The sequence below is a fragment of the Haemaphysalis longicornis genome, unplaced genomic scaffold, assembly GCF_048455015.1.
Source record: "Haemaphysalis longicornis isolate Haplotype H1 unplaced genomic scaffold, Haemaphysalis longicornis Haplotype H1 scaffold_3, whole genome shotgun sequence".
NCBI classification, from domain to species: Eukaryota; Metazoa; Arthropoda; class Arachnida; order Ixodida; family Ixodidae; genus Haemaphysalis; species Haemaphysalis longicornis.
The window spans coordinates 22,142,799-22,155,005 of record NW_027526335.1 but is presented as its reverse complement, the minus strand read 5'-3'; the positions used below and the strand labels follow the sequence as shown (position 1 = coordinate 22,155,005).

At 46.1% G+C, this 12,207-nt stretch overlaps 1 protein-coding gene and 1 long non-coding RNA gene across 2 annotated transcripts; one reads left to right on the top strand and one right to left on the bottom strand.

The window, feature by feature from the left end:
- Nucleotides 1-42: 42 nt before the first annotated feature.
- On the top strand, nucleotides 43-4,475 carry LOC144174124 (uncharacterized). The gene is made up of 3 exons (XM_077702593.1): nucleotides 43-397; nucleotides 482-676; nucleotides 1,801-4,475. Exons 2-3 carry the CDS (start codon nucleotides 620-622, stop codon nucleotides 2,059-2,061), a joined length of 318 nt encoding a protein of 105 aa, XP_077558719.1. The 5' UTR covers nucleotides 43-397; nucleotides 482-619; the 3' UTR covers nucleotides 2,062-4,475.
- A 3,851-nt stretch (nucleotides 4,476-8,326) lies between these two features.
- On the bottom strand, nucleotides 8,327-12,053 carry LOC144173193 (uncharacterized). Its single transcript, XR_013323176.1, has 3 exons — nucleotides 10,295-12,053; nucleotides 9,466-9,529; nucleotides 8,327-9,367 (listed from the first exon to the last, which is right to left on the bottom strand). It is a non-coding gene; the product is annotated as an uncharacterized LOC144173193 (long non-coding RNA).
- Between the last annotated feature and the right edge of the window lie 154 nt (nucleotides 12,054-12,207).

Here is a 12,207-nt window from a genome sequence, read left to right as displayed (position 1 = left end):
TGACGTTTGATTTTTTTTTTTTTTTCTCGCCAGGGCAGGGCAGTTATTCGGCAGCCTGAGGCCCTGAGGCGCCTGAGGCGTGAGTGCGGAGGACGGTCTCTGTTCTGTGGTTCATCTTTTGTGCAACGCCAGGCATCCAGGTTCGAGTGATGTCATTACGTGGAGTTTTAGTTGGCGACAGCCAACTCAAATTCATGTGCAGGTTGCGGCTGCGCTTGTTGCCGTTTGTGGAGACAAGTACATGTACATTTAGCTTCGGTGGCAACAACGCACCCCGGCTGCCCGAAGCCGTGTCGCGCTTGCGTTGCCGGCCTGCAGATTTCGCCGTTCTCTATGTTAGGGGAACGATCTAGACCGGACCGGCGCAGATCCGCAGCGGATATGTGACAGCATCAAGGTGTGTACAGAGGAAACACTCGCACTATTTTGTTTGTGTGTGAAGGCGGGATGGACATCAAATGTCGCCCTGTTTGTGTTGTAGGCCCTGGTGACCCAGCTGCAGCGCGAGGTGGCCCCTGCCGTGTACGTCTTCACGGTGTTGCCTCGTTGCTTCCAGTCGGCAAGCGCGAGTTCCACTCGTCCCTTGCTGAACAGGAAGCTAACGGCCACCCTGAAGCGTATGCGGGACGTCTGTGGAGACAAGTACAAGTACAAGTACTACATACTGAACGCCGAGGTAACAATGGAAGAGCTCGTATAGGCCTACGTGTATGACTTTGTACTCTAGTGGCTACGTATAACTATATTTCTAACGTGACCTTAAAAAATTAGAAATTGTACACAAATTTAGCTAGTTTTGCGTGGAAGTATGTATAGAAGGTACCATTCTGTTGTAAAAACATGTTGACCGACCACGTGCTTCGCCTGCGACGTCGCTGTGTTCTCGAAATGCATGTTATCAAACTTGCCGTACCCCCTAGCGTTTGCACTGAAGTACGCTTATAGAGTCGGAAATAGGAGCTAAAAGTCCCACTTTGTATGAAACTTTGGAGAAGTCCGCCTTACAAAATTAGTAATGGCAGAGTGCCACTGGTTTGCTACATGGTTACGTTAGGGTCCGAATGTCATTTGAACCAAATGTCATTTGACTCAAATCGGGTGCTTCGAATGTCATTCAGCATCCCGTGCTACACTACAATTTCGATGGCATTTGAAAGATTTCACAATTGCTCGCCGTGCTGTAGTGGCACTGTTGTCGCCCCGTTCCGTTTTCGTACAATAATACAACGATGAAATGTAGGAGCAGTCTAAGGCAGTAAAATGATGTCAAATTAGAAGAGGCACCAGTTTTTACTCGAATGTGGCTGCTGTCTTGCGTGTCTTTTTTTTTGGGGGGGGGGGGGGACTGACCCACTGGTTTTGAAAGTATTAAAATTAAATATGTCTGTTTCATATTTTAAGTAAATCAGCAGTGAACAAAGTTCCACAAACAAATATTTTGTTTGTTTTACGTACGGCAGTAGTATATTTTTTATTGCCAATTGAAGACGCTGCGTGCGAGAATGCTAAAAATGGCATTGGAAATCCCAAATGTATCTTTTGGTGCTTATTTGGCTCGAATCTCATTTGAGCCGAATGTCATTTCAAAACATAGTGTAGCAGGGGCATAAAAAGAACTTATTTGTGGCAGAGGCACACTAAATGTTTGCAGACATGGTTTAAAAAGAACTTAGTAGTGAACCGGTGCCTGCTTCGCATTTCTTCGCGAGTCTTGTTGTTACCTAACATTAAATATCTGTACTGTGAAGTGTGCTTGCATTTGCCCTGACAGTCTGCTTGCTTTGTTGAATTTGTGCGCAGCACCGTTTCCTGAACGCGACGAAACAGCCGAAGCGGTCCCTGTTTGCTGCGGATGGATACCGATACCACGTGTCGAGGGATCGTGGCATCGACGAGATGTCCGCGATCCTTGTGAAGGCGCTGGCTAGGCGGTACGGGCGGGGCATTCTCTCGCCAGACCGAGCTGCACCTGGTGCCAAGTACACCTTCTCCCGCTGTGTCCGCTGTGGAGCCAAGGGCCACGAGAGGAACGACTGCCTGCAGTACTGCTCGCCGTCCTGAGGTGCAACGAGGCACCACTGAAGACCATCGGCTTGCTAAAACGGCCCTTTTCAGGGCCACATATTTGCCTGCCATGCGGGATTCGCTGCAGCCAACCCTTGTCACCCCGTAACCTGCTCTCTCTAGTGGTATGGTCAGCATAAAACCCTACTTGGTGAATAGGTGGTGGAGAAAACTACTTGCACATTCATTGCAGTACAGGCAGCCATGATTTGTGCTCGCCCTAGGCCGAGAGTTGCACTTTCTTTTTATATGCTCTTAATTTCGAAATTCTCGACTTGCATGTACACCTTCTCCCAAACACGAATCAGAAATGGTTTGTTCCACCCAGTTGATGAGGCCTCAGTGCCGCCCGCCGCGGTGGCTCAGTGGCTAAGGCGTTGCGCTGCTGAGCACCAAGTCGCGGGTTCCATTCCCGGCCGCGGCGGCCACTTTTCTGATGGAGGCGAAAAGCAAGAACGCCCGTGTGTGCAAGATTTTGGCGCACGATAAAGATCCCCAGGTGGTCAAAATTAATCCGGAGCCCTCCACTACGGCGCGCCTCATTGCCTGCGTTGTGTCGGCGCGTTGAACCCTACAATCAATCAAGCCTCAGCGTGTCCTCTGCCCTAGGGAAATTTGCTGCTAATAGCCATGCCACATTGTTTCTTTCGGCCACCACTGATTTGCACAGATGCCACACTTGCTTCCATTTACATGGCTGTGTCTGCTTAACGCATCATTTCTGCTTGCATGCTATATTTCTGTTATATGTACTGTTAAGCATCAGCTAACCTGAACCAAAGTAATTATGGCTAGCAATTTTGCAAGGAGTCCTCTAAAATCAGGATTCAAGAATAGCAGTGCAGATGTTTCTACGAGACATGCACACTTCATTGCACGACCTCCTCATTATTAGCTTTAAAATAGCTCTCAACTTGCTGCTGTTCTGCATCAGAGCTTTAGGGCAGTTTGTAAGCTTTACAGTGCATCTCGGAAAGCTCACGCATTCTGCAATTAAAGGGACCCACAAAAGCCTTCTGTAAAAGTTACAAAAGGCCTGTATTGTCGCGTAGCACCAATATAGTGATGCAATGCCATTGGAATTATTGATCTACATTCAGTATTAGCTGCGCCAGAAGCAATTAAATGCACCTCCCCACTTGCCGATCGACTCCTCCTCCCTACCCGCCGCGGTGGCTCAGTGGCTAAGGCGTTGCGCTGCTGAGCACGAGGTCGCGGGTTCGATTCCCGGCTGCGGCGGCCTCTTTTCTGATGGAGGCGAAAAGCAAAAACGGCCGTGTGTACGAGATTTCGGCGCACGTTAAAGATCCCCAGGTGGTCAAAATTAATCCGGAGCCCTCCACTACGGCGCGCCTCATCGCCTGCGTTGCGTCGGCGCATTAAACCCTACAATCAATCAATCGACTCCTCCTCCCTCTCTGCTTCCTTCAAAGCAGCTGGGAATAGCCATGTGACATCTCGACGCTTGACTTCCATTCTGCGCTAGCTACATTCCTGCGCCTAGGCACGCGTCAATTGCTGCAGACCCGCCTTTGCCTCGGGATGGCGCAGGAAGGAGGGAGAGCAGCCGGAAGCCAATAACGGTGACGTCGCCGGCGGCCGACCTCGCCGGCGATTGGGCGAATCAGGGGGCACCTTAGCCGTTGCGTCAGCCGCGGTCGGCTCGCTGCGGCGTCGCGCTCATCGGCTGAAAAAGGCGATCTTCAAAAATTGTTTACAAATTACCCGTACAACGTATGGGGCTCACACTTGGCTCTAAAATCCCCCGTTCTGTGTTCTACCACCTGAATGCATTTGATTGCCACCTTCACAAAGCTTTTCAGGGTCCCTTTAAATGTGCTGCGGTGTTTTTGACCCCCGTCATAATTCTAGGCTTTGCTGCTGCTTTGGCACAAATACTTCGTTGGCCAATTTTACTTGTGTGTGCTTGCTGCATGAATATTGTCTGTACTGTACTCTTGCCACTGCAGAGAAAGGAATGGATTCAGATGACAGAGCATGCTTTTGAAGTCTGTGGGAGGGGCCTTTGTGGTGCAGTGGACAGTAGGGGGCTGATTATGCACAAATATTCCTCATCGTGACTCAAAATGGCCATTTTGCTAAGAGACTTTATTCTGTTACCTGTTCATGTGCGCTGCATTCTACCATTTAGGATACCGCAAAGTTAGGGGGCTACTATGTAAGCTCCTTTTGCTTGAAAGCAAGTGCCTTGATCTCTGATGTCTTGAGGTTTGTTGCCTTTTACTGGGTTTCATGATGGTTCTCTAAACACTTACAAACCACTGCCTTGCACACACCCTTGATAAGCGTCAAAGTTTCTGAATAAGTAAAATTAACCATAAGGCTACCACGTTAGGACGACCCGATTGTTCGGTTGATCATTAGCGAATAAAAAAATTTTGTAACACAAAGTGCTTATCAACACACCATTAGGAACAATTGTTGAGCCATTGCTTTGACAAGTGGAGTTATCTGAAGGGGATTCCTCTTGTTGGAATGTTGGCTCTATCAAGGTTCCCATTGTGGTGCTCAAAAATTGACACAGCTGTGAAAGACCTTGAAAACCTCGCATTTCCATCATGAATGCCATTTTTCTTGGAATGCTGCAGGTGCACAACGAACCACCATGTGGAAAGTTAAGTTGCAGAAGTTCATAATCAGGTGGTACTGTTGCTAGTCTTTCAAATGAGGTGTGCTCGTGGCAGCCTTCACCATGCACTCAATAGTTCCCATTTCCCACCTGTCTGTAGCAAAGAGATGTCTCTGAAGCAAACTTTCCAGGTAAATCATGTTTATTTGGATTAGTATGAATACAGTGTAGGCCCCATTGCCAAGGTAGTGTGTCAACACTCCTATTAGAGCACATCTCAAGCAATAAGGGAAACACCAACTGCAGCCCAGGCGACACATTTCTCAACATGTCTTCAGCTCCCTCAGTGTCGCATTCACAGCTCAAAATGAAAGTTGTTGGAGCACCAGTGACTTGTCCAGTAACAGGTGCAGCAGGCAATGGGGATGGAGCATCTTCATGACAACAGGAACTTGCTGAATACAGAAAAACGAAACACATACAGCATGAGTGACCATACTGACAGGTAATAAACGAGTTTGTTCACAGCTCTCAAAAAAAGCCTAGCACATGTTTGGGGAGGAGGTGGGGGTAGCGCACATCCAACTGCAGGCAAAAGTGGCGACATTCCAAGGCACTGAAATTTTTGTAGTGCCTGTGAATGTGGTCTACTCCTAGCAAGCGAAAAAAAAAAAAAAAATGTACAGAGGCTGTAAGCGAGCCTTCACATCCGTCAACGGTAGTGAAACCCAAACATCAATCTGAGCAGGCCACGAGTTCATTTGTAGCATGCTTTGGCAGCATGACAAGCTAAGGAGGGTTGCAGCATGCAGTAACCAAGGACAGCCAGGCTGTAATTGCGGGAAATAAATAGGCAAAATACGATGGTGCCGTTGTGTCAAGATTACGGTGCACATTAAATAGCCCCAGGTTGTCTAAATTAGTCCGTAGCCCTCCGCTATGCTGTGCTTCATGGCCCAGGTGTTGCTTCTTTTTTTTTTTTTTAAGATTAGACAGCGCAAGCAAAAGCAGGCCATTTTCTGTTGTACAGGAGTATCTGTCCCCACAGTTGGCCTCTTCTAGCACTGCTAGTTCAGCCAGGATCAATTGTAGCAGCACCGAATCCCCCCCTCGGCTATCCAAAATGAACCCATGGCAGCATGCTACCGAAGCGTGAGTGGACGGGGCTGCAGCACCAGGTGGGCCATTGTGGGCCGTGGCCCAGGGTGGAAGTCCTCTGGAGCTTAACGGGCTCAGGCAGGGTTGGGTATGCACCATCCCGGGGAAACGGGCACTGGATGAGGGGTGCAAGAAAACATACAGGCAGTCCAGAGCAACATTTTCAGCTCCGAAACAGGCTAAGTTGACGGCATGCGCACACATAAGCATGATATAAAACACCGATTTATGTGGCAGAACACAGGGCACTAGCTTTCATTGTCCCGTCACCTGTTGGTCCGCGGGTGCAAGCACCGCTCCTACCAAGCAGAGGCATGGGCTTGAGTTGCAACATGCTTGGGCCAACCTAGATGAACTACCCAGTCCAGTTTTCAGTCCAAAGATTACCAGCGTGGCAGGACATGCAATTTGAATGCAACTGTATTACAATTACAACAACAACAATATAATTACAACAACACATTTATTCTTAATGATACTGCCATCTTTTACCAAACAGGAATGTGCTGGTTGAAATCTGCTAATACTAGCCCGCCTCCTTGGTAGGAGCCTCCCAATCTGCCACCTGGGAGACGCGCTCTCTGAAGCAGGCAGGCTCTGCTAAGAGAAAAGTGTTCTGGCACCCTGCCAGATGCAGCATAACACTGCAGCCTCACCATGGGAAGACCCGAAGACGTAATAAACAGCATCAAGATTACTTTCATAGGCTGTACAAAGCATAAAGCGCCGAGCGCACTGCATTTGCTGTATTCAATACGCGACTGTACACTTCGTCTGCTCAGGAAGCTCGCTGGCGACGGTAAAGCCTGTGCCGGTAAGTTACCGTTCACGTTAACTCGCGCATGCGCAGTCGACTGCCGCAAACACGGTAACGCTATGCTAAAACTCGCAAACACACCGTGCTCTGTGCGTCTTCCGTTTCGGTCCGCCGTCTTTGCGGCGCTTTTAATCCCTTGCAGTGATGTACCAACTCGCCAGAACCACGACTCCGCGTCGCAATATTGTTGTAAATATGGTGAATGCGCGCAACTGCCACTTGCGAACGTTACCATTCTAATACGTTAGGCCTAGAAATTTGGAACAGTCGCAACATGAAGCAAGCGGAGGTTAATTTTACACAGTGACGAATATACGTCGGCTTACATTTACATTTCATTTGATTCAGTTTAGCTAACAGCAGTAAAGATATCGCCCTGCATTAATTGCAACGTCGCTGAGCGTGGACTTGATACTTGATAGGCCTACGTTGAAGCCTAACCAAATTTTCTAATACCCCTGTCACACGGCAGATCTAATGACATTTACAGCAAATGACATTCGCTCTAAATGTCAAAGAATACTGTTTCTAAAAACTGCCAGTAAACTTATATTGTCTTTTCTGTATTGTTGTTCTAATAAAGAAAGACCAGCAAGTACTAACAAAAAAGAAAATCTCGTCCCCAGTGCGCACGCTACCCTAATCCGGATTTTCTGCAGACTTGTCTCAGCTTGTGATGTCTACTGATGTCACCTAAATCGGTGGTTTTCTTGTTTTTATTTTAAAAAATATTCCTTTGTTACGTTTTTTTTTAATATTACGTGTGAAAACGTTCTATATGCGTTTTAAATGTAATTTTGCGGTTTTGCAAGCTCGCTATAATCGTCACCGCTATCACAATCAAATGACATTTGTTCCGCCGTGTAGACCCGCACGGCCGAGCCGAATGTCATTTACAGCTAATGTCATTCAGTTTGAATGACATTAGATTTGCCGTGTGACAGGGGTATAACACAGTCACAAATAAAACAATGAAGTCATCGTTTCTATCTAACACAAATGTCCATTCAATTAAATACGAATATCTCTTCGCTCATATTTACATTTTCTTACTTCTAAACGCTGCTCACAGCTATTCAAGGTCACGTGCGATAAGAGGCCTTAAATTACTAGGCACAATACTAGATGAAGCGGATTAACGCAGGCGAAATAAAAGCAAACTATTCCAAGTTTTCTTACCTTCAGCGCTGCCGACCCAAGTAGCACCAAAACATTAGAAGAACGTATTTTTTTTGTTTGGTGCTAACGTTAGAGCAATGTTCTTAATGTCATTTTTTTGAAATGTTTAACTAATGTTATCAAAAACGTTACAGTAATGTTTTGTCAAACATTATTTAAACGTCCACAAAACATTTTTACAACATATTATTAATGTTAGTGTTACATTTCCCTAACGTTGCAGCGAACAAGCTAATAACGTTCAAAAAACGTTTAAAAACAATGTAAAACGTTACATCACATTTCGCCAAACATTATGCGAACAGTAAGAAAGCATTTCTACAACATATAAATACTTTTGGAGTTACGTTTACCTAACGTTGCAGAAGCACCCTACAAAAACATTTTAAGAACAACTAAAAAACGTTACAGTAACATTTCGTCAAACATTATTGGAACTGTGAGGAAGCATTTCGACAACATAGTAATTATGTTGGATTTACATTTACTTAACGTTGCAGAAAACACGCTTGAAACAATCTTTTAACGTTGCAAAACCTTTTCAGAATGTGGACCAGGAACGTTACAGTGACGTTTTGCCAAACGTGTGGAATGTTTATCGTGGAGCATTGTTTCTGTTATCCACGTTTGCCGGTTACGATATATTTTAAAGCATTTTCAAAATAACAAGGAAAAGTGAAATTTCAAATAAAATTTTATTTTATTTTTGCATGGTTACAACATTTTTTTTATTTACATTCCATTGCTGCTGCTGTGCAGGAGAGGAGGCTCCATCCAGGGGCTGGCTGCGTCTGTGTGGAAAAAGCAAACAATTCCTACTTCAGTACGCTGCGGCAGTAGGCGGTTTTTGCGCGAAAAAGTAGTCGCCGCCTAAGGATTTGTTTAGTTAACGAGCGCACACACGCACACACACGCACGCACTAAAAGGAGAGTAACTGAACAAGCAGCTACGCAGCAACTCGTGCTAACCATATGACCAGAAGAAAGCAAGCGCACAAAATTTTGGGTCACCTGACTCCCAACTTGAATCTCCCGACTCAATAACCTATACAGGTTAGTGACTATTCGTCAAAGTCGCTCGCTAGCGGAGTGTTGTGTCTTCTGCATGGTTCATGTATTTTTATTAGGCAGAGATTAGGATGAAAATCATTTAAATATAAATGCACTATTAAATTTTGAGAATATTAGTTTATTGCTTACCTTGTGGGTTCCTGCAAGCCCAATATTCGCAAAGTGGATCCAGTCACCAATGATGTGGCCCGCTATCGACTGTGACCTGCGTCACACCAGCAGCAGCTGGAAAGCATAGGGCGCGACTAGTTATGGGCTGCATAGCAGTTCATAAATTGAACTACTAAAACAAATCAAAATACGCTCTCAGAAATTTTCTACACTCACCAAATACTATTCGGGAACGGATACTAACCTCTCGGACCTTTTTCTTCTTTTCTTCCTGTCCAACTGTATAGATGACCGCTACCTCAATCGAAACAACCCATCTGAAAATTCGCTTGGTTGTAGAAGCGACGTTTGCTCCTCCAGTCCGGCAGATCTTTCACCTAAAAAAGAACGCAAAGTGCTACAGAGGTATTACATGGTTCACACAAAAGAAACACCCATTAAACACGAATGTGTATAATGGTCCAAGTTTACTTACGTAATAAAGGGAACCAAAGTGGCAACTCATAAACGAACAACTTCGATCCTAGTCTTTCTCAGCACTGAAAAGAGTTGTGCGACATGTTTAATACATGCTTGGAACAGGCTAGGGGAAGAAAGGAGGAAGAATTTCAGCATTTTACAACAACCCGGGCATTCTTTTTTTTTTTTTTTTTTTTTTTGCACGAATGCAAGAAGGTTCTGTTTTTCAGTCAAAGCCATGCGTATCATTGCAGCCACTACATTTGGTAGCGTTCACTTTAACCATGGTTTTTGTTTTTTCACGCTCGGCGTTGTTACCTCGTCATATGAAACGCACCCTGTTATTCATCACTGCTGAGCATTTACAGGATTTTTCAAAAGTTGGGAAAAGCGCCTGGAACCACGGCTGTAAAAGCCTTTGATTCAAGCTGTTCGAAACCGCACCACCGATGAACAGTACTAGAACTAGCCTTTTTGCTCGAAGCATGTAGGTTTTATTTCGGCGAACGACGGCTGTGCATGATCAATGCGGCCCCAATGAAAGCGTGTTGGTTCCAAACTTCTGATAAAGTACGCGCAGTAGGCAAAATTCTGTATCCAGAGTGACCTCTTTTGGGCGGAACGGTTCCCTTTAGAGGGAGTGGGTGATCGCTAACATGACCAAGTACCTCCCACACCTCTTAACCCCAATTCCCCCCTTCGGATCTTTATCGGCTTAGTTGAAAGTGGCACCTGCCCTGGTCATTTTAGCTCCTGTTGTGCTGTGCGTTATCGATTTAATTCGCTTTTCCATTTTGATTGGCTAACCCGCTGGCAATTTACACAATTGAGCAATATTTACTTACCGATTTCTATGGTTTCGGAATTGGCACTCATCGTCGATGAACTCCGCGGCTTTGTTTGAGGGTGTCTTGAAAACCATAGCCTGCAATGAAAGTGGCCTTGACTCTTTACCAACTGCTCTTTTCCAGTCTTTTGGGGTGCATTTCTCACAACTCAAGAACGCGCTATGCTGCTTTAATGCATTTCAAAAATGTAAGTCGCAAACGAACGCATGTACTCGAACAGCGCACTTTTTCCCACCCTCTGTGACACCTTCAGCCCTCAAAGTGCCCCTTTCTAACAAAGTTGGCTATATAGTCACGCAGGTTGTCTGGTTGCTTACTCGCCAGCGAAGAAAGCTACGACAAAAGGCTCAGGTTTGCAGCTTTTAACAATATATCCCAGAAGTCTGACGAACTTTTTGCGATAGGTACACCGTCATACCGTCTAAGTTAACCAGCGGCAAAATAGGCTACCAAGGGGTGCATTCTGACCTGTTCGTTTGCATTTCTATCGACTACATTCCGAAGTAGCTGCACTGGCTGCACCCCCCCCCCCCCTTTTTTTTTTTCACGTTAAGGAACCCCGGCGATCCCAAAATAATTATCGCATCGCAAGGCAATTAGGGGCAAATGTAATGCTTTTTTTTTTTCAAAATTTCGCACAGCGAACTAACGTGACACGCACATTATTTTGTTTCGCGTGCCCAAGCCGCTACCTCACTTGCCCGGCTGAAGTGAAGATCATTCGAGTGCGGGCGAGGTTAGTTATCCGAATTCACTTTGCTTTGCACAAAGCGCGCAAAAATCGTTTCCATGCAACGAACAAAAATCGTTTCCATGCAACGTACCCGTAACATCGATTCTTCCATCAATACTGCCTACTATATAGTTCAAGGGCCCGTTCACACTTGCGACGATGAGACGCGATTTTGGAAACTTTTGCCGCCCGGCGATCCGTTTTGTTATTCGGTCTCGACCAATTTGTCGCCGCGACAGAAATCGCGTTGTTCGTCGCAAGTGTGCACGGGCCTATAAGCAAGAAAATACTCACGAGTTGCTCCTGCACACCTTCCTTGTATGTCGCTTACATTGCCCAAACGCCGCCTCTGGCGCTTCGCTTTGAATATCCAGCGATCAACGGGTCTCGGTTGGACAGACCACCATCGAACAGGCTACGACTGAACAAGCATGCGCTTGCGCATATACTTACGTCTACAACTGCAGTGTTCCAGGTAAACGATCCGGTGTAACGACTGGAGCTGGGTGCGCGGGGGATCGGCAGTGGCGAGAAAAGACCCCTTGAGCCCTTGCCCTTTCTTCTTTCCCTCTCATATGGGGCGAGAAGGCAGTGGATCTCCAAGCAACTTTCCGCAGCCGCTGTCTGCGGCTGAAACCTGTCTGAATGAACAAAAAGCCGTGGGGGGATGCTACACAAAGGAACGTCGCACAATGCGACGGGAAACTTCTCCACCCGCCCTTAGGGACAGCGCCGCGAAGTTCGCCTTTTACATCGCAAAGTGAAGACAGCCTTACCTGCTCGTCTCAACGAACAGAATGAAGAGGACTCGCGAACAAGATTGACTTTGAACGAGACTGATCGTGATGGCTGGATCAAGGAACGCTTCATAACCAAACATGAAATACGAGTGGTGTAGGGACAAAATTTGTAAAAAACACCAGTGGCATTTTTTTTTTTTGTAAACTAGAACTTAAACGTTTTGATTCACTAGTCAGAAATATCATGCTTCGATGAAAAAAGAATTGTGGGCAACTTAACCAGTCCGGCTGGTGCGTACGTAATAACTGTGTGGTCACATAACTACAAAAAAGGGTGTTTTTTTTTTCATACATGTATGCTTTAAACAAGCGAGTTACCCCTGCAGCCTTGAGCAGCTATTAGCGAACACGATTACGTAATTTCTCGCCTGATCGCC